This window comes from Delphinapterus leucas, chromosome 7 (genome assembly GCF_059928025.1).
Source record: "Delphinapterus leucas isolate spDelLeu-1000000601 "Yukka" chromosome 7, BTC_Dleu_Yukka2, whole genome shotgun sequence".
Lineage (NCBI taxonomy): Eukaryota > Metazoa > Chordata > Mammalia > Artiodactyla > Monodontidae > Delphinapterus > Delphinapterus leucas.
In genome coordinates this window covers 40,953,375-40,974,653 of record NC_143135.1, presented here as the reverse complement: position 1 = coordinate 40,974,653, position 21,279 = coordinate 40,953,375, and the positions used below count along the sequence as shown (strand labels likewise).

Genomic DNA, 21,279 nt, shown 5'->3' with positions numbered 1-21,279 from the left:
TGCATAGTCATTAAAAACAATGAAAATAACCTACTTATAATCGTAGGGGTTTTTTGTTCTTAATATTGTTTTTGTTCTTAAAGTTCAAAATCTAAGCTTTTTAGGGAAAAAAAATCCATCCATTTCTTTTGGGAAGTTATCCTAGTAATAAATGTCAGTTTAAGGATATAAGTTTCTGTCTATTATCCTTTGATACCTGTAACTTCCAAAATGAAAATAATGGATTTTAGATTTGTGTAGTGTTTTGGAAATGTAATAGTTTTATTTATAAAAGTAGTGTAAAGACCAATAAGTCTTTTGATGCCTAGAAGACATGTTTATATTTGTCTGAAGATAACATTCTACAAAGAGAATAGGAAGTACAGTTTATATTTGAGAATAACCATTATAGAAAATAATATTGACCATTTTTATAGTGTTCATTTATAAGTGTTCTCATTTAGCTATGGATTTAACAATATTTATAAAAAGTAAGGTTAAGTTGGTTTGGTTTTTTTTTTTTTTTCCCCTACATGTACAGATTGAACAAGAAGCATCACGGGACCTGATTTTAATAGAAGATTATGACTCATTAATAGAAAATATGAGTAACTGGAATTTTCAAATTTTTGAACTTGTAGAAAAGATGGGAGAGAAATCAGGAAGGATCCTCAGTCAGGTTTGTTTCAAACCCCTGCTGCTTTATTATAAGTTACTTTTTTCTTGAATCTTTATAAAAACCAAAATCTAAAGATGTATAATATTGGTTTAGGTACAAGTTCAACATTGTTCATTGAATTATTTTTTTTCACAAATGAAATTTTCAATAGAAAATTTGAAAAGAGAAACCTGGATATATAAACCCATATATATATAAACAAATATATTATTATGTATATAAAGTATTTCATAATTATATATATATTTATATGAAAAGTAGTTTATTTGCCCATAATAATGGGATTTAATTTACACTAAAGAAGTAATAAAGATTTACTTTTTATTAAATCTTGAGGTTGAAAAGGACATGAAAGGTGATCTAGTTCTTTAGACTGAAACTTATGCTTCATCGTTTTCACTGGTCCTCCCTGTGCTTTACCCAAGGCCAAATGGTCCATTTCATGCTAGAACCATGGAAAAATATTTCCATTTTACCACCCAGACTCAAAGTTCTTCCTAGTGGGTCCACACAGCAGCATCAGATTAACCTTCCTGAAATATTACTCTCATTAACTCCGAAGTATCTTATTTATGAAATGTGAGAACATAAGGATAAATTATGTGGAGGGCACACAATTTATCACATTGAATTCTTTAGGGACAGAAATGTGATAAATGTATTGTTCTGACTTCTTTTAACACCTAGGACTAGAATAGAATACAATTCATATGCCTTTCAATAAATTGTGAATGAAAAGCTAAAGGGAAGAGTAGAAAAATTTCAAAACTGGGACATGATATGATAATCATTCTTTGGTTTTCAAGGGCTTTAGGGCAGTATCTTCCTTTTTCATATTTCGGAAAGAATTCACTATAGGGAAGTTTTTAATAAATTACTTAAGTTAAAGGCATATACATGGTTAACTTTCCCAAATGCAAATCACAAAAACATATTCAACTAGAAATAGAAATTCCGATTTTTAAAGCGAACTTTCTTTTAATTGACATGTAGGTTATGTATACCCTATTTCAAGACACTGGCTTATTGGAGATATTTAAAATTCCTGCTCTACAATTCATGAACTACTTTCATGCATTAGAAAATGGTTATCGAGACATTCCGTGTAAGTATTAAAATATATGATTTAAGTTGAAATAATACTGGTTTTGAAATTCTTTATAAATTCCCTTCAGATAGTCCCTTAAACACTTTTAAAATTGCGTGTTTGGAAAAGTTGGAAGATAGTAATTTAAAAAGAAAATCTACATCCTCCTACCCAGAGTTAACTGACTACTGTTAACATTTTGGTAAGGGACTTCCTTGGAGGATTGGTGGTTAATACTCCATGCTCCCAATGCACGGGGTGTGGTTTCGATCCCCCGTCAGGGAACTAAGAGCCCACAGGCCATGCGGTGCAGCCAAAAAATTAAAAACAAAACCCCCCAAAACCCATTTTGATATATATCCTTCAAGACTTTTTCTTATACATACTTATTTTTTATGAAGTGAATCATAATACCTATTTATAATCTGCTTTTTCATGTAATATAGTATACATCTTTCTATGTTAACAATTATTCATATGAGTACCTTTTCAAATGTTTGGTAATTTTAAGTCATGAGTTTCATAAATTTCTTTACTTTAAAATGTTTAAAATTTATCCATAGAATTCGTTTTTTAACTGTGTCCTGATTTGTGGAATAATTTTGTTTGTGTTTTGGCCACACGGCTTGTGGGATCTTAGTTCCCCAACCAGGGATTGACCTTGGCCCTCGGCAGTGAGAGCACGGAGTTCTAACCACTGGACCGCCAGGGAATTCCCTGTGGAATAATTTTTAATGGCTATTTGATTTTATGATACAATAGAATTTTAATTTTATATTAGGAAAAGGTACAATTTTCTTTATGTGTTGATCATTCTACAGTTTACCTCCAGGTGGACACACTTTTGGGAAATATAGAGAGAGCAAATTATTCTTAAATTGGCCTCATAAATAATGGTGATGCTTAATAATTTAATGTGTGTTATATGTACTATAATTACCACTTACAAGGTAGGCATTCTGAAAAGTGGCTGAATTTTATAAATGGAATAAAGGGATATTTTAAGGTGGACTTCAAGGGCAGGGGGATGGAAAAAAGAAAGCCATGGTGGGGAGTCTTCACTGTCACCTCCAATTAGGATATACTGGTTAAGACAAGAGTCTCTGGGGAATTCCCCGGCAGTCCATTGGTTGGGACTCTGTGTTTCCACTGCAGGGGGCACAGGTTTGATCCCTGGTCAGGGGACTAAGATCCCACGTGCCGTGCTGAGCAGCCAAAAAAAAAAAAAGTCACTGGGACCTAAGTTTTCTAAATTTTAGTTTCCAAATTTATAAATGGGAAGAACAATAGTACCTACCCCATAGGTAGTGATAATAATGTAAAGCACATATCAAAATTCATGGCACATAGCAAATGGTCAGTAAAAGGTCATGATTGTATTAATAATAAGCTCCTAGTGGGTTGACATATCTATAGTGTAAACATTCAGTATTGTATCATTTGCTAATGCTACATGGAAGGTACACATTAAATATTTGTTGAAACATCAGCTATGACTATAATCATTAGATTCACAAAGGTTATCTCATTTAATCTTTGTTGGAAAGGTTGTATTATCTACCTTTTACAGGTGAGAAGTAAAAATTCAGAAGGATCTTTCCCAAGATCATAAAACTGGAAATAGCAAAGCTGGGTTTCACTTGTAGGTCTTGCCTTTTCACATAGTGGTATTTCAGTAAACCAGTGTTTTATTGATCATGTACTACATGTCAGACACTATTCTGGATGTTTATATAAAGGTATATATCTTTTAACATGTAATCCTTATAGCAGGCCTGAGAGTTATTTCTTATCTGGCGAGGCAGCTGTCCAAGTATCCAGAATTTTTAACTGTTCTATGTGCCTTTGTGCAGAAATTGTTTTGTTTGCAAACATGGGTCTCCATAACCGAGACACTATTTGCATATTTTTAAGTTAAATTTTTTTTTACATCTTTATTGGAGTATAATTACTTTACAATGGTGTGTTAGTTTCTGCTTTATAACAAAGTGAATCAGTTATACATATACATATGTTCCCATATCTCTTCCCTCTTGCGTCTCCCTCCCTCCCACCCTCCCTATCCCACCCCTCTAGGTGGTCACAAAGCACCGAGCTGATCTCCCTGTGCTATGCGGCTGCTTCTCACTAGCTATCTATTTTACGTTTGGTAGTGTATATATGTCCATGCCACTCTCTCACTTTGTCACAGCTTACCCTTCCCCCTCCCCATATCCTCAAGTCCATTCTCTAGTAGGTCTGTGTCTCTATTCCTGTCTTAAACCTAGGTTCTTCTTGACATTTTTTTTTCTTAAATTCCATATATATGTGTTAGCATATGGTATTTGTCTTTCTCTTTCTGACTTACTTCTCTCTGTATGACAGACTCTAGGTCTATCCACCTCATTACAAATAGCTCGATTTCGTTTCTTTTTATGGCTGAGTAATATTCCATTGTATATATGTGCCACATCTTCTTTATCCATTCATCCGATGATGGACACTTAGGTTGTTTCCATCTCCTGGCTATTGTAAATAGAGCTGCAATGAACATTTTGGTACATGACTCTTTTTGACTTATGGTTTTCTCAGGGTGTATGCCCAGTAGTGGGATTGCTGGGTCATATGGTAGTTCTATTTGTAGTTTTTTTAAGGAATTTTAAAAGTCACAAAAACCAACCATAGGGATTTCCCTGGCACTTTCACTGCAGGGACCCACCCTAGTTTGGGAACTAAGATCCCACAAGCCTTGCAGACTGGCCAGAAAAAAAAAAAAAGCAACCTTAATTAGCCCTGGTAATGCTGCCTTTTCTTTGACCCCTTTAATATGTTTTCATAGTATATGTGAAAGTTTTTAAAAGAAAGCTTTTTAACACATCAATAAACTTTTACAAAATAAGATGAAACAAAAACATAATTGTTGGAAATTATTCTAAGCCATATATTTTATTTATGAGGATACAGTATGACTAGAAAGTACTTTTTTAAATGCCCTATGTTAAAAATAACAGAATGATCATTTTTATAAAACATTTTGGTGACTTTAGATCACAATCGTATACATGCCACAGATGTCCTACATGCTGTTTGGTATCTGACAACACGGCCAATTCCTGGTTTACAACAGATCCACAATGATCATGGAGCGGGAAATGAAACAGGTACTTCCTTCTATAAATCTTTCCTTTAATTATTTGATTAGGAATAATAAATCAAACTATCTCATTTCATTATCTCTGTTCTCTTAAAAGTTTTATTAAGTAAACTTTGGTATATATAAAGGACTATGTAAATTTTGAAGAATAATGACATGCAAATTAGGAAACCCACTACCCGTCTTAAAAGTGAGGTTAAGATTCAGTACTATTCAACCTACCATGTTTCTTTTCTGTGTCCCACAGTGTTGCCTTCTTCACTGAGGTAGCCAATATCCTGAATATTATATTATGATAATCATTTATTTGCTTTTCTTTCAATTCTTAGTTTTTTTGTTTTAGGTGTATCATGTAAATTTAAAATATATGACATTCCCAACAAAAGTGGACATGTTTAAAATCTTCATATAAGTATTTAAATAATAATATTAAAGAACTTGTTAACATTCAAATTTTGTTTCCTCGTAAATGTAACTATTTATACAAATATAATGAATTATAACATTCATGGCTCTCTCATTCTAGTTTATAAAAGAGGGGAGACGGGAATTACCTGGTGGTCTAGTGGTTAGGATCCGGCACTTTCACTGCCGTGGCCTGGGTTCAATCCCTGGTGGGGGAACTGAGATCCCAAAAGCTGTGTGGCCAAAATTTTTAAAAATTAAAAAAAAAAAGAGGAGAAATGCTCCAATAAAATACACACACATGCACACACACACAAATCAGGACAGAATTTGCTCAGTTACAAATGCCTGAGAAATATTACCATACTAATCAGTGTAAATGTGATATAGTCTTAGCCACTGCTTTACATTCTTTGGTGGTTTAAAGTGCTGCCATTGTTTGATGGATTTGCCTTATGTCACTGGTTCATTTTTGTCTGCCATCCATACTCTTTCGTAGAGCTCTTCCTTCCTTCCAGTAGTTCCGTGCTTCCATCAGAGTTCATTTTCTTCAGCCTTTTTGTTTGTAGATGTATTTATTTTTATTTATTTATTTATTTTGGCTGCGTTGGGTCTCATTGCTGCACACTGGCTTTCTCTTGTTGGGGCAAGCAGGGGCTACTCTTTGTTGTGGTGCACGGGCTTCTCATTGCAGTGGCTTCTCTTGTTGCAGAGCACAGGCTCTAGCCATGTGGGCTTCAGCAGTTGTGGCACGCGGGCTCAGTAGTTGCAGCTCGCGGGCTCTAGAGCTCAGGCTCGGTAGTTGTGGAGCACAGGCTTAGTTGCTCCACAGCATGTGGGATCTTCCCAGACCAGGGCTCAAACCCGTGTCCCCTGCATTGGCAGGAGGATTCTTAACCACTGTGCCACCAGGCAAGTCCCTATAGATGTATTTATTTTGTCTTAGAATAATGTTTTCTTATTTCAGCACATTTGTAGATACCTCTGGGTTCATCTTCTGACTTCTATAGTTTCTGTTGATAAATCAGCCATAAGTCTTATTTCTCCTTAAAAGTATTATATCCCTTTTTTCTTTGCTATTGGTTTTTAACATTTTGACTGTGATGCACTCAGATGATATTCTTTGTATTCATCCTATTTGGGGTTCACTGAACTTCTTGAATATATTAATATCTTTTATTGTTTTCTATCACACTCTTCAAAATTCTTCCAGCCTTCTCCCACTGCCCAATTCCAAAGCTGTTTTCACATTTTTAGGTATTTGTTACAGCAACACCCTACTTCCAAGTGCCAAAATCTGTATTAGTTTCCTATTGCTGCTGTAACAAATTACCACAGACTTAGTGGCTTAAAACAGTACAAATTCGGGGAATTCCGTGGCGGCCCAGTGTTCAGGACTCTGCACTCCCAGTGCAGGGGGCATGAGTTCGATCCCTGGTTGGGGAACTAAGATCCTACATGCCGCATGGTGTGGAATGTTTTCTTGCCCCCTCCAACTTCTACAAGCCACCTGCATTCCATGGCTCATGGCCCCTTCTTCAAAGACATCAGCGTTGCATCTTCAAGTCTGTCTCAGACCCTGACCTTTTCATCCTTCAAAAGAATTAGCATAAAGTGGTACAGCTACAATGTTGATTTTCTGTCCAGAGTACACATTCCTGACAGTGCATCTCCTACTTTTAATATTTTTTGCAGTCTGAACAGGTTGAGAATTTCCCAAATTATCAAGTCCTGGACCCATTTTGCTTAACAGTTCTCCCTCATTTTTCTCTTGCATTTAATTTCAAACAGTAAGAAACCTGGCTATATATCTTTAATACTTTCCTTGGAAATCTCCTCAGCTAAATATTTAAGGTCATTGTTTACAAGTTTTGTACTCCACATATGCAGCACACAATTCGACTAAGCTTTCTGCTGCTATATTGACAATGATCCTCTTTCCTCTAGTTTCCAATTATGGGTTCCTCTGAGCCCTCACTGGCAGTGCCCTTGACAGCAGTTTTCTACCACCAGCCTGTTCAAGATGATTTAAGTATTCCCTAAGGCAATGCCTGTTTTCTCTTCCATGCACTTTACTTCCTCCTGAGTTCTTACTAGCAATGCTATAAGTCCTTATACACAATATTATGGAATCAAGTATGTGTAGAAGACAAAGCTTTCTTTGGGAGACCAAGTAGCTGTTGAAATGTAAAATTGTGGTAGAAACAAAGACTATAAGGACTATGGGATGTGCTGCCTTATTCTGATTGCAGTGGAGAATTAATAGAAAAAAAATGATGATACCAAAAGTATAAGCAACAAAAGCAAAAATAAACAAGTGTGACTACATCAAACTAAAAAGCTTCTACACAGCAAAGGAAACAATTTAAAAAATGAAAATGCAACCTACAGAATGGGAGAAAATATTTGCAAACCATATACTGGGTAAGGGGTTAATATCCAAAATACATAAAGAACTTGTACAACTCAATAACCAAAAAACAATCCAATTTTTTAACATGGGCAGAGGAATAAAATAGACATCCAAATGGCCAACAGGTACATGAAAAGGTACTCAGCCTCACTAATCATCAGGGAAATGTAAATCAAAACCACAATGGGAGGCTCCCCTGGTGGCGCAGTGGTTGAGTCCACCTGCCGATGCAGGGGACGCGGGTTCGTGCCCCGGTCCAGAAAGATCCCACATGCCGCAGAGCGGCTTGGCCCGTGAGCCATGGCCGCTGAACCTGCGCGTCCGGAGCCTGTGCTCCGCAACGGGAGAGGCCACAACAGTGAGAGGCCCGCGTACTGCAGAAAAAAAACCACAGTGGGATATCACCTCACACTTGTTAGAATGGCTGTCATCAAGAAGGCAAGAGGTAAGTCTTGGGCAGGATGTGGATATAAGGGAACACTTGTGCACTGTTGAAGGGAAGGTAAATTGGTTCAGCCACTGTGAACAACAGTATGGAGATTTTGATTCCTCAAATAAAAATAGAACTATCATATGAATTAGCAATTTCTGGGTATATATCCAAAGGAAATGAAAGCAGAAGTTTAAAGAGATATACACCCATGTTTATTGCATCATTATTCACAATAGCCAAGACATGGAAATGACTTGTCTGTCAATGGATGAATGGATAAAGAATGTGTGTGTGTGTGTGTGTGTGTGTGTGTGTGTGTGTAAGTGTATACACACACAATGGAATATTATTCAGCCATGAGAAAGAAGGAAATCCTGCCATTTTCAACAACACGGATGGGCTTGAGGGCATTATTATGCTAAATGAAATGTCAGACAAATACTTTATGATATCACTTATATATGGAATCTAAAAATGTTGAACTTGTAAAAACAGGCCATGAGTGAGGGAATTGGTGATATGTTGTTTAAGGGCACAAACTTGGAACTAGTAGATAAACAAGTTCTGGAGAGCTAACGCACAGCATAATGATTATAGTCAACAGTACTATATTACAAAGCTCAAAGTTGCTGAGAGACTAGATCTTAATTGTTCTCACCACAAAAAAGAAACGATAATTATGTGGTGTAGTGAGGGGTTAGCTAATGCTCCGGGTGGTAATCATATTGCAATATACAAATGTATCACATCAACACCTTGTATACCTTAAATTTACACAGTGCTTTGTGTCAATTATATTTCAATTAAAAAAAAAGAAATGAAATGACATATTTAGAGTTGTTTTTTTTTTTTTTTTTTTTTTTTTTGCAGTATGCGGGCTTCTCACTTTTGTGGCCTCTCCCATTGCGGAGCAACAGGCTCCGGACGCGCAGGCTCAGCGGCCATGGCTCATGGGCCCAGCCGCTTTGCGGCATGTGGGATCTTCCCAGACCGGGGCACGAACCCGGGTCCCCTGCATCGGCAGGCGGACTCTCAACCACTGCGCCACCAGGGAAGCCCCATATTTAGAGTTTTAATGAATGGTTAGAGAACCAGATAGCTAAAAGATTCCTTAATTTTTATTCTTTAATTTTATCATAACTACTGAAAACATAATCCAAAGTCTGATCCTGAAGTTACCTAAAATACAATTCAAGTTGAGTTCATGGCCTCACTAAGCCTCTTATGTTAGAACTACGGTATCGATTGGGAAAGAAAGGACCCTGATAACTGGAAGGGGAATATTTGAGTAGATTTCAGTAAATCTGATTACCCTGAACCCCTCAAATCTTGCCGTACCTCCCTGCTGAGAAACAATCATTTCTCCTTGTGTTGGTTGCCTGAAGACCTTGTAACAACCTCACCTGAGACCTGAGATTCTTGACTTGTAGGGGAATGTTATTTCACCTCTAAATCCAGTCCCACCACCTCTCATTTCTTTGTGATCCATAATTATATCTGCCAGGATCTAAGTCTGAACACCAGAATAATTTCCTAAATTTATATTGGCAGAAACCTGAGGAACATATGTGGGAATGGATTTAAAGTGTTACAGCAAGGGAAAGGAAGGTAATGGTTGATCATTCTGAATTTATTGATATAGGTGTACCTATTAGAGATTCTGGATTCAGGGCATTAGCTTGAGTGTTCGGCAGTGGCCCTAACAGTTTGCTCCATTCATTGTCTGAAATCTAGGCATTAAGAGAAATTGAGATGTCACAACTTCCTGATATACTGTGGAGGAAGGGATTCAAAGGCTTACACTGATAGGATATTGAAATGGATTGGTCATGTAGTCTTCCCACCCATACCTAACCATGTCCCTCAGAAGTGTCCCTCTTCATCAGTGTTGAGAAATACATTGCAACGCTAACTCCTGGAGGGTAAACTACCACACTGGCCCACCAATCATAGTAGGGGCTTACGGAATTTAGATGATAAAAGGACTTTTGGCCTGGGTCCATCTCATAGTGGTAGTTCCCTGAACCCACCCATTTTTGGAATGCACAGTTGGAATAAACATATTTAGCAACTGGCAGAATCTCTCCATTAATTCCTTGATCTCTGCAGAGAGGACCATCCTGGTAGGAGGGGTCAAGTGAAATCTCCTGAAACTGCCTCATTCTAGCAAAATAGTGAACCAAAGCAGTACCTTATTTCTGGATGGACTGCAAAACTAGTGCCACCATCAAATACTTAATAAATGCAGGAGTGGTGATTTCCATCACATTGCTATTTGACCTGTGGTACTTTAGCTTTTACACAAGATGAATGGATCTTGAAAAATGATGGTGGATTATTCTAAACTTCATCAGGTGGTGACTCCAGTTGTCACAGCTGTTCCAGATATGAATTTTTGAATAAGTCAACCCTACTCATCCTCTTTGGTGCACAGCTGTTAATCTGGAGAAATGTTTCTTTTTTTATACCTGTTAGCAGAATCCACAAGAAGACATTTACTTTCTCATCTGGCAGGCATAGCAGTACACTTTCATCGTCCTAGTTCTGGGCTATATCAAGTCTCCCATTCTGTTATAATCTAGCCTAGTCCCATAAGGTATCAAAGTGGTCCAGTATAATGACCAGATAATGCTGAATAGCTCTACTGTGCAAGATGTAACAAATATCCTAGATACCTTGATAAGAGTGCCAGAGGAAGAGAAATGAGAGAACTTGCACAAAAATTCAGAGATTTGCTACCTCAGTGAAGTTATTAGGAATCTGGTGGTCTAGGATACGTTGAGGTATCCTCTCCAAGGTTAGGGACAATTATTTTGAATTCTCTACCTAGAGTGCTCTTTGGATTCTAAAGGCAAATTTACAATATCTCAGTACTGCTGCTCCAACCCATGAACTGTAAGGCTATGAATTTTATGTGCAACTCAGAGCAGGAGAATCATGTGAAGCAGTTTCAGGGTAGTGTAAGCTGCTTGGACACTTGGCAATAGGACCCTCAACACATCCAGCAGTTCTCAGAGTGTCTTTGGCAGGTAGGGATCCTCTGTGGAGTTATAGAAGATCACTACAAGGGAATCATAGTATAACTCCTTAGGATTTTGAGGCAGTGCCCATCCTTCTTCCTCGGATAACTGTTCTTTTTGTAAAACAGCTGCTAGATTGTTACTGGGCTCTGATAGAGTTGGAATATTTGACCATGTGCACTGTTACCACATGACCTGCCTGTCATAAACTTGGGCCCTCTGACTCTCCTAAAGTTGGCATGTACAGTAGCACTCAGTCATCAAGAGGAAATATTAAATACAAGGTTAGTTTTGAGCTGCCCCTGAAGGAACAGGAGACTCCAAATATGAACTCAGATTCCTATGGCAGCTATTGCTAATACGCTGGCACTCTTCCTTAATCCATATGGCTTCATGGGGAATTACCCATGACCGGGTGACTGAAGGAGAAAAGACCTGGTTTCTAGATTGTTTTGTCCCATATACCAGTCAGTACCTCCTGAAAGTGGATGACTACAGCCTTATAGACTCTCAAAGGTATCCTTTGAAGGATAAAAAGGGGAAGGTAAATCCAATCAGTAGGCAGAACATCAGGCAGTAAATCTGCTTGTTTATTTGGCCTAGAGAGAGAGATGACCGGGAGAAAGGGTCTACACAGATACATGGCCTGTGGGTAATAGCTTGTTTGTATATTTAGAGTTTTAGAAGGAAAAAGATTGGAAAATTGGTTATAAGGAGTTCTGGGAAAGAGATTTGTGGCTGGACTTCTCAGAGTGGAGGATATCTGTTTCCCATGTGAATGTTTACTGTAATGGTTAATCTTATGTGTCAACTTGGTTGAACCATGGTGCTCAGACATTTGGTCAAATATTTTTCTGGATGTTTCTGTGAGGCTGTATTTTAGATGAGATTAACTCATCAGTGGATTTTGAGTAAAGCAGATTGCTCTCCATAATGTGGGTGGGCCTCATCCAATCAGTTGAAGGCTTTAATAGAACAAAGACTGACTTCCCCCCAGAAAGAAGGAATTCTGCCTGCAGACAGCCTTCATACTTGAACTGCAGCATTGACTCAGACTGGTTCTTCAGTCTGCTAGCCCATACTGCAGATTTTGGACTTGCCAGCCTCCATATTCGCATGAGCCAATTCCTTAAAATCTCTCTCTCTCTCTTTCTCTCTCTCTCTCTCACACACACACACACTCTCACACACAAACACACACACTGTTGGTTCCACTTCTCTGTACAACCCTAACTAATACACTTCCCAAAGAGCATTCCCTGCAAAAGAGGCTCTCAATAATCAAGTAGTCAAAATGACCTCTTCTCTTGATTATCAATCAGACTCCTTCCTTAGCTACTCCCGTTTTCATTTGATGGGCTTATAAACACAATAGCCAAGATGGCAAGAATGGAGATTATGTATGGGTTTAGCAACATGGACTTCCTCTCACTGAGGCTGACCTGACCCTGGCTTCTGTTGAGTGCCCAGCTTGGCAATAGGAGAAACCAGTGGTGAGCCCTTGATATAGCACCATTCCCTGGGGGAATATCCAGTCATCTATCTGGTAGTAGTAGGTTGATTATATTGGATCCCTTGTCTTATAGAAGAGACAACTTTTGTTCTCACTTACTCTGTGTATGGATTTACTTTTACTGTCTATAGTGCTTCACCATCACCACCTATGAACTTAGTGAATGCCTTATTCACCATTGGCTTATTATATACAGTATTGCATATCAAGGAACTCATTTTTGCCTCAAAAGATTGTTGCACTGGGCTCATGCTCACAGAGTTTACTGATCTTTTCATGAACTTTATCATCCCACAGCTGGCCTGAGAGAATGACATATTGAAGACTCAGTTGGGGCACCTGTTAGGTGAAAACATTTTGTGGGGCTAAGGTGCTGTCCCACAAAATGTGGTTTATTTTCTGAACCAGTGACCAGTATATGCTACCATTTCTCCTATTTCAAGAATACACAAATCTGTGAATCAAAGAGTGGGATTAGGAGGGTTTTTTCTGTTACCTCAAACGATCCACTTAGAAAATTTTTGCTTCTCCCCCAACCCCCACCAAAACAAACAAAAACTTGGCTTACACACCTTAGTTCCCAAGGAAAAATGCTTTCAATAGAGGACACATAAAAGGGAAACTGTAAACTGAGACTGACATCTGGCCACTTGGTGTTCTCCATGCCTTTGAACCAGTAGACAGGAGGAGGATTCTGTACAAGGTCAGGTGATTGATCCTGTCTGATCCTCATTATCAAGAAAAAATAGGGTTCCTACTACACATGGGAGGATGTATGTTAGGAACCCAGGGGATTCTCTGACCTTTTTGGTACTCCTATGTCTAGTGACAAAAGATAATGAAAAACTGCAGTAATCCAGTGCCATAAGGGTCACTAATAGTACAGAACCATGAAAGTATGGGTCATCCCACTGGGCAAAGAACCATAATCAGTAGAGATGCTGGCTGAGCAAATAAGGGAATGAGGGATGGGTAGTGAAATAAGAAAATGATTGAATCCCAAACACAGCTATGTGACCAGTCACAGAAATGAAGTCTATAATAGCCATGTATTTTCCTCATTGCTTTGATGTTGATATTTATTTTATATATTAAGCATTTTTTTTCTGCCTCTTTCTCACTCTTCTACCAGTCAGTATGCAGTTGATGGAAATTTGGGTTCTTTCCACTTTTGGGGTGTTATGAATAATGCTGCTATGAATATTCTACCAGCTTTTGTGTGGGTATATGTTTTCATTTCTCTTGGCCATATACCTAGTTTTATGGAATTACTGGATCATAAGGTGACTCTGTGGTTAACATTTGGAGGAACTGCCAAACTATTTTCCAAAGTGGCTGCACTATTTTACATTCCCACACACAACGTATGAAGGTTCCAATTTCTTGTTATTATCTATCTTTTTGATAGCCATTCTAGTAGGTGTGAAGTGGTATCTCATTGTGGGTTTTTAGATTCGCATTTCCCTAATAGCTAGTGACATTGAGCATCTTTTCATGTTGTTATGGGCCATTTGTATATCTTCTTTGTCCATTTAAAAATTTGGTCATTTATCTTTTCATTACTGAGTTGTAGAAGTTCTTTATATATTCTGGATACAAGTATCTTATTAGATTTATGATTTGCTATTTCCTCACACTGTGTTGTCTTTGCACTTTTTTGATGGTCTGTTGAAGCACAGAAGCTTTTAATTTTGATGAAGTTTAATTTATCTTATTTTTTCTCTCATTACTCATGCTTTTGGTGTCATATCTAAGAAGGGTTTGTGTAACTCAAGGTCATGAAGATTTACTGTTTTCTTCCAAGAGTTTCATAGTTATAGCTAGCTCTTAAGTTTAGGTCTAGGATCCACTGGAGCTAATTTGGGGGGATGAAATAAGGAAGAGGTCCAACATTCATTCTTTAGTACATGGATATCTAGTTGTCCCAGCAACATTTGTTGAAAAATTTTCTTTATATATTCTGTACATGGTTGGCTCTTAAATGTTATGAAATCATTTTCTACCTTTTAAGATGTGAGCATTAAATGAAACAACATGTATGAATGTGCCTTGCATCACACAGGGCATAGTTGGCTCTCAACGAGGTCTTGGCACGCTTGTCCAAAAGCAATTGACCATATATATGAGGATTTATTTCTGGACTCTCAATTCTATTCCATTGATCTATGTGTCTATCCTATGCCAGTACCACGCAATCTTTGTTACTAAAGCTTTGTAGTAAACTTCGAAATTATTCTTCTTTCTCAAGATTGTTTTGGCTAATCTGGATCTCTTGCATTTCCATATGAATTTTAGGGCCAGCTTATATATCTCTTGTACCAAAAAAGCCAGCTGGGATTTTGGTAGGGATTGTGTTGAACCATAGATCATTTTGGGGAGTATTGCTGTCTTAACAATATTAAGTCGCCTGAACCATGAACATGGGTATTTTTCTACTTATTTAAGTCTTCTTTAATTTCTTTCAGCAATATTTTTTTAGTTTTCAGAATACTGGTTCTGCACTTCTTTTGTTAAATTTATTCCTAAGTATTTTATTCTTGTTGATGCTAGTGTAAATGGAATTGCTTTCTTGGGTTCATTTTTTGATTATTCATTCCTAGTGTGAAGAAATAAAATTGATTTTTTGCATATTGATCTTGTACCCTGCAACCTTTATGATCTCATTTATTAGTTCTAATAGTTTTCCAGTGGATTTTTTAGGATTTTTCTGTATACAATCACGTCATTTACAAATAAAGGTAGTTTTACCTCCTCCTTTTCAATCTGGATGCCTTTTACTGAGGCCTGCTTTTATTTTATTTATTTAATTTTTTAAAGATTTTTTTTTTTGATGTGGACCATTTTTAAAGTCTGTATTGAATTTGTTACAATATTGCTTCTGTTTTATGTTTTGGTTTTTTGGCATGTGGGATCTTAAGCTCCCCTATCAGGGATTGAACCCGCACCCCCTTCATTGGAAGGCGAAGTCTTAACCACTGGACTGCCAGGGAAGTCCCGTGAGGCCTCTTTTTAAATGAGATCTACAGTAGTTATGTTTAGTTGTCCTTGCCATCTATTTTCTTTTTTATAGTACTAATTTTTATACTACTAATGTTAAGTATATACAAACTAATGTATTAAGATCCTAATATGTCAATTCTAAGTAATTATTGAGTTTAAAAGGATTTTTTGGCCATTTTTGGTATTTTATGTATATATTTTAAATTCTAGGGGAAATACAGAATGCATATAATGCAGGAAAAATTGAAGTTACTGACTCTGATATTGGTAATTAAAATCTTATCAGAATTAAATATATCTTTATCCATACATTTAACTGTCTTGTTTTTACTTTTTATAATTATTTTTAAAAGTAACTCTAGTGTGGGTAATTCTAAAACTCAATTTAGATACAAAATATAAACAGCATGAAAATAATTAGGTATCTTTATAATATCAATAGTGTGGGTTAAAGTCATTATGTTAAAACATTCTTGTGATTGCAGCTGTTGAGTGAACTAAATTATGATAAAGTCCTTTTGGACTTTGACAAGCCAGGGCATTATTCTGAGTTTCCACTCGTGAACACACCAATGAAATTTAGTATCTCTCTAATATCTTTGTGGTTTTATTTGCTGTCTACTCTCAATATAGTTTATTATTTCCTTCTTAATACTTTAAGATCCCTTTAGCAAAAACAATCTAGTGACTATGTAAATGGAGACAGCCACCCAATTACAAAAAAGGAAGAAACAAATGTAAGATATTAAGGACACCCCTCAGTTTTCCATGCCTTTTCAGTTTTCATAGTTTTTCTTTACAGTATTTTATAAGGGGCTTCATGGAAGGAAAAAGAAGAGGAAGAAGGGTTGTAGTCAGGGTTACAAATGAAAGGTAATCTATCTGGATAAGATTTGAAAAGCATCTATGTTGAATAGCTTACTTTGTTAATATATTAAATTCCTAAGTCTCCATACTATTTCATGAAATGTTATTCTCTAGGTTGGTTTTTCCTGTTACCCCGGCCATTATATCTAACCATTAAATAACAAATGTTCAGAAAATCAGAGGTTTGGCTTTTTAATTTTTTTTTTTAAACGCACACTTCTCCAACACATTTATTTCTTTAAAGGAATGGATTTTGAAGAGAAAAAACATGGGGCAGAGAGGTATGGAATAGAAAATACAAATGTAAGCTGTTTTGCTAATTGCTTTATGACCACAACAAACTAGTCCAGAGAATGCCCTGTACAAAACAACACAATAAAGATCGAGGTGTTCCCTTAGGCAAAGCTGAAGATGTCAGTCTCTGGTATTTGGAATTTAGGTTGCAGTCCTTGTTTTTGGACGGATCACTGGGTGTGTGGCACAGTCCATGCTTTTAACCAGATTTGAACAGGAGAATGGCCACTTGGCCCAGGTAGAAGTAGATGAAGTGTTTGGTTTCATGTGTCACATAAATACCGAAGTTCCTCCCCACGATGCAATGCCAGGTGGGGTTATACTTCTTGTCAAACTGCTTCTCGATATGGGCCGCAGTGTCCTTCTCTATATTGTATTTCTCCAATGCCTGAGTAGCACACTCCACCGAGCCCTGTTGCATCTCCTCCGACATATCGGCATTTTTGATCACAGCCTTTCGGTCACACATGGTTACCTAAGAGCAGGGTCTGGCCCACTGCAACGGTCTCCTGGGGGAGGGGCTGGCGAGGCTCAGACCCTTTGAGAGTAGCGATCCCTACTGAAGCCATGGTGCATCTATCAATCAGAGGTTTTAAAAAATTATCACTAGCTTGAGTAACAGCATCATGAGAATCCTGTCATGTCCTGTAAAGTGAGTGACTTCAGGGTCGTGTTTAACACTATTCCTCTCTATTAGCATGTATGTTGGAAATAGTATACTATTTTATGTCCATGTTTATAAATAGAGTCTATTTCTTAGGTAAGTCAACAAATAAGATAAATAATGATATTACCTGTGGGAATCTCCTTCTTAGCCTCCTTGTGAGGATATTATGTGTAATGCTGGTTTATTTTGCTTTTTCCTCAGATTCTAACGGTAGAATTAACCCTGGGCGAATTGCTTACATTTCTTCGAGGAGTTGCTGTATTCCAGATGAGAGCTATGGCTGCCTGTCTTCAAACATTCCTGCATTGGAGTTGATGGCTCTGTACGTGGCAGCTGCCATGCATGATTACGACCACCCAGGGCGGACAAATGCATTTCTAGTGGCTACAAATGCCCCTCAGGTAGGAACTACTTTTTCAGAAAGTTTAAGGAGTGGTTCTGAAATTTTACAGCCATGCTGTATTTCACTTTGTAAACCATTCTTCAGTTGAATCATTTGGCCGTTGGATAATAACACACGGCAGTGATATGACATGTGCTTGTGCTGAAGAATTAGGGGAAAATCATCTTCAGCTGGAAAATAAAATGTTCCTGAAAGAGTAATTCGCTACTTTTATGAAATTCTGGAGTCTTCGCTGTCAATATCTTTGCCTTTGATCAAATTGATAAGACTTTGACTAGATGTAAGACTTACTCTTCCTTCTAGCAAGATCCTTCATATGCCTAAAAGCTATAATGACTGAGAACTGTTATTATTTTTGTTGTTGTCCTCTTTTTTTCTCTAAGACATACCATAATATGCAGTCTCTTAGGTCTGCATATATTCATATATGTAAAAAATCTTCTAGTACATTATTTTTGTATTCAGTACAGCTGATAAGGTGCAAGATTCCTTTAGGGTCACAATTTGCATAAGAGGTAGGAGTCCCCAACAAATGGATATTGTAATTGCGATGACTTTAAACTTTAGGACTTGGAACTAGATACAGTCAGCCCTCCACATCCAGGGTTTCTGCCTGCATGGATTCGATCAACTGCAGATCAAAAATATTTGAAAATTTAAAAAATTCCAGAAAGTTCCAAAAAAAGCAAAACTTGGAATTTGCTGCACACTGGCAACTATTTACATTGTATTAGGTATTATAAGTAATCTAGAGAAGATTTAAAGTATACAGGGGATGTGCGTAGGTTATATGAAAATACTACATCATTTTATTAATAGACTTGAACATGTGCAGGGGTCCTAGAACCAAGTCCCTGCAGATGCTAAGGGATGACTATACTTGGTTTTAAGCAGAATTTAGTGTGGTTGTGAATTTTTGTTTAGGCTGGTGATTCCTGAAATGTCAGCTTTGTATTTCTGCCTGCCTGCCTTACAAAGAGCAAGTTGTCAATGATTGTTTGCTGAATTCATCTTACTTCCTCACTTTGTTGCTCTGTGTTCAAAACTCAGTTCTGATTCTTTCATCTTTTATAGCCATTCTCTGTGTTCCTTTTCTCATTTCTCTGACACACTCCCACTGCTTAAAATATAGGAGATAGATTCTCTACCCAGAACAAGAATAGGATTCAGAGAGAGAGAGAAGATTAAAAGTGCTATGTAAAAAAAAAAAAAGTGCTATGTAATTCATTTTCTCCAGTTAGACTTCATCTCTTCATAGCTCATGATTTCCACAGGTAACTTTTAAATGAATTTCAATCTAGATATTAATATTTTTCCACTTTCTAAGAATTGCTTTGGGAGAAATTTCCCACTAAGGAACACATTTCCTCATTTGCAGTCCCATTCTGCAAGAATCAGATGCCCATTTTCTCTAGCCTAGCACTTCACAATCCTAGTCCTATGGCAAGTCACAGACCTGGGCAGTAGTGGCACAGTGGAAAAAGTACTGGTCTTCGGATTGAGAGACCTGAGTTTAATTTCTGGTTACCTACTATTAGCTGTGTGACATTAGGCAAGTAACCCTTATCTTTCTGAACCTCAAAATATGTACCTGATATGACTAAAAGAGATAACATTTGGAAAGTTTTCTACTGAATCAGATATCATGTAGACAGAAATTATTTACTATTCTATTCCACCCTCTGCTTTCATTCTCTCTTTATTAGCTTTGAGTATAGGTGAGTCAGACTTGTTTATTACCTCTTCTTCAAGGATATTACAAGTTAGTGAATACTAGTGTTGTCTTGCATGCAGATAATTGAAAACAATGACACATGAATGTAATTTATATAAGTTGTATACTCAGAACTGTTGTCCTGATCAAAATACAAACATGAAGTCTGGACACAATCAGTAACTATGTGTTATTTCTAAATTCTCATTGTTAAGGACTGCCAAGAGATGAAGCAATGGAAAGGGCTGGACTGGAAAGGAAATTGATCAGAGTTCAGCTATGAAAAAGTGTAGCCTTTTACCTAGTCTCCTTGCTTACTTCCTGCTCCCCTTCAGTCTGGTTTCAACACATAGCAGCCAGAGTGGCCCTGTTTAAACGTGCATTACATCACTCTCTGTTCCAAGCCCTCACTCCTAGTAAAAGACAGTCATTACAGTGGCTCAGAAGGCCCTACACCATTTAGCCCCCAGTAATTCTCCTTTTTAAATTCACTCAGATCTAGCCTCACTGGCCTCCTTGCTGTTTCCTTCCATGTGCTGGCACACTCCCTTTCTAAGAACCTGGTCAGTTTCTGTTCTCTCTGCCCAGAGTGCTCTTTCCTCAGACATATATTGGGTTAGCCAACAAGTTCATTTGCGTTTTTCCATAACATCTTACAAAAAAACCCTAACGAAGTTTTTGGTCAACCCAATATATAGCTCACTTTGTCACTTCCTTCCACCTGAAATTTCAAAAGCCCCTCCCTGGCACTCATTATGTTCCTCCCCTGATCATAACAATGGTCATTCAGCATATTGTGTATTTTGCTTGTGTATTTTGTTTATTCCATGCCTCTCAGAGGAGTATAAGTTTCCAAGAGGGCAGGGATTTTTTATCTCTTTTATTCCCTAATACCTAGAATGGTGCCTAGCACACAGAAGGCATTCAGTAAAAATTTGTTGAATGTTGAAGGATCCCTAATTTCTTTGCTCTGCAGGACCGCTAAGCTTGTCTGAAATACACTCCGTTGTTCCCAAAGTGATGAAATTCTTGAGACCTTCTTCAGCTAGTGCCTGTGAGATAAGGACTCTTTTATGAAAGCCTGAGGCCTAACCTGTTTATTAGGTAATAAAGCAGTCTCTCTCATCTTAGGAAGCTCAATAGGTCTAATCAGGCTATAAATAGTGAAAGATATTATTGCTCTGGTATATGATAAAAAGGGACAATAGTGTATATCACCACCAACTGGATCAAGCATTCTTCATTCTCATGGTAAGAGAAGTGTGTGGGAAGACTTAGGAGGATTATTTTGAATCCTTGCCATGAGAGAAGGGGAAACATTTAGTCAGCTTTATCCTGGAGGGATGTCAGTATTAAAATTCTAAGAGATTTCTGAGCTATTTCCAAATGAATAGTTGGCTGAAAGATGGAGATTAGTGACTGAGATGTTAGAGTTTGCAGAATATTTTGATTTGGGGTAAAAGTAAACAAAACTTTGAGAATTGTAGATCTGAGACAGTCATAAATGTTTGTCCTCCCAAATATAGATCAAGATGGTGACTAAACAAGTACATTTTTCTCCTTTTCCTCCTGATCAAAATATTAGTAAGGGATGAAACTCATTACAACAGAGAGGAGTTGGCGGGAGGATATTATCACCAGTAGGTTAAAGAATTTCATACTGTTTCTGGAA

General features: G+C 37.4%; 1 protein-coding gene and 1 pseudogene across 2 annotated transcripts in view; one reads left to right on the top strand and one right to left on the bottom strand.

Annotated features, from left to right (window-relative positions):
• PDE3B (phosphodiesterase 3B) overlaps positions 1 to 21,279 on the top strand; it is a 173,406-nt gene that overhangs the window by 139,317 nt on the left and 12,810 nt on the right. Inside the window, exons 9-12 of one of the 2 annotated variants that reach the window (XM_022555765.3) lie at positions 521 to 658; positions 1,652 to 1,763; positions 4,772 to 4,885; positions 17,692 to 17,891. In XM_022555765.3, coding sequence (XP_022411473.1) covers positions 521 to 658; positions 1,652 to 1,763; positions 4,772 to 4,885; positions 17,692 to 17,891 — 564 coding nt within the window. The remainder of the gene's footprint in view (positions 1 to 520; positions 659 to 1,651; positions 1,764 to 4,771; positions 4,886 to 17,691; positions 17,892 to 21,279) is intronic. The other variant, XM_022555766.3, reaches the window with a different exon arrangement.
• On the bottom strand, positions 15,947 to 17,307 carry LOC111165287 (dynein light chain 1, cytoplasmic pseudogene; annotated as a pseudogene).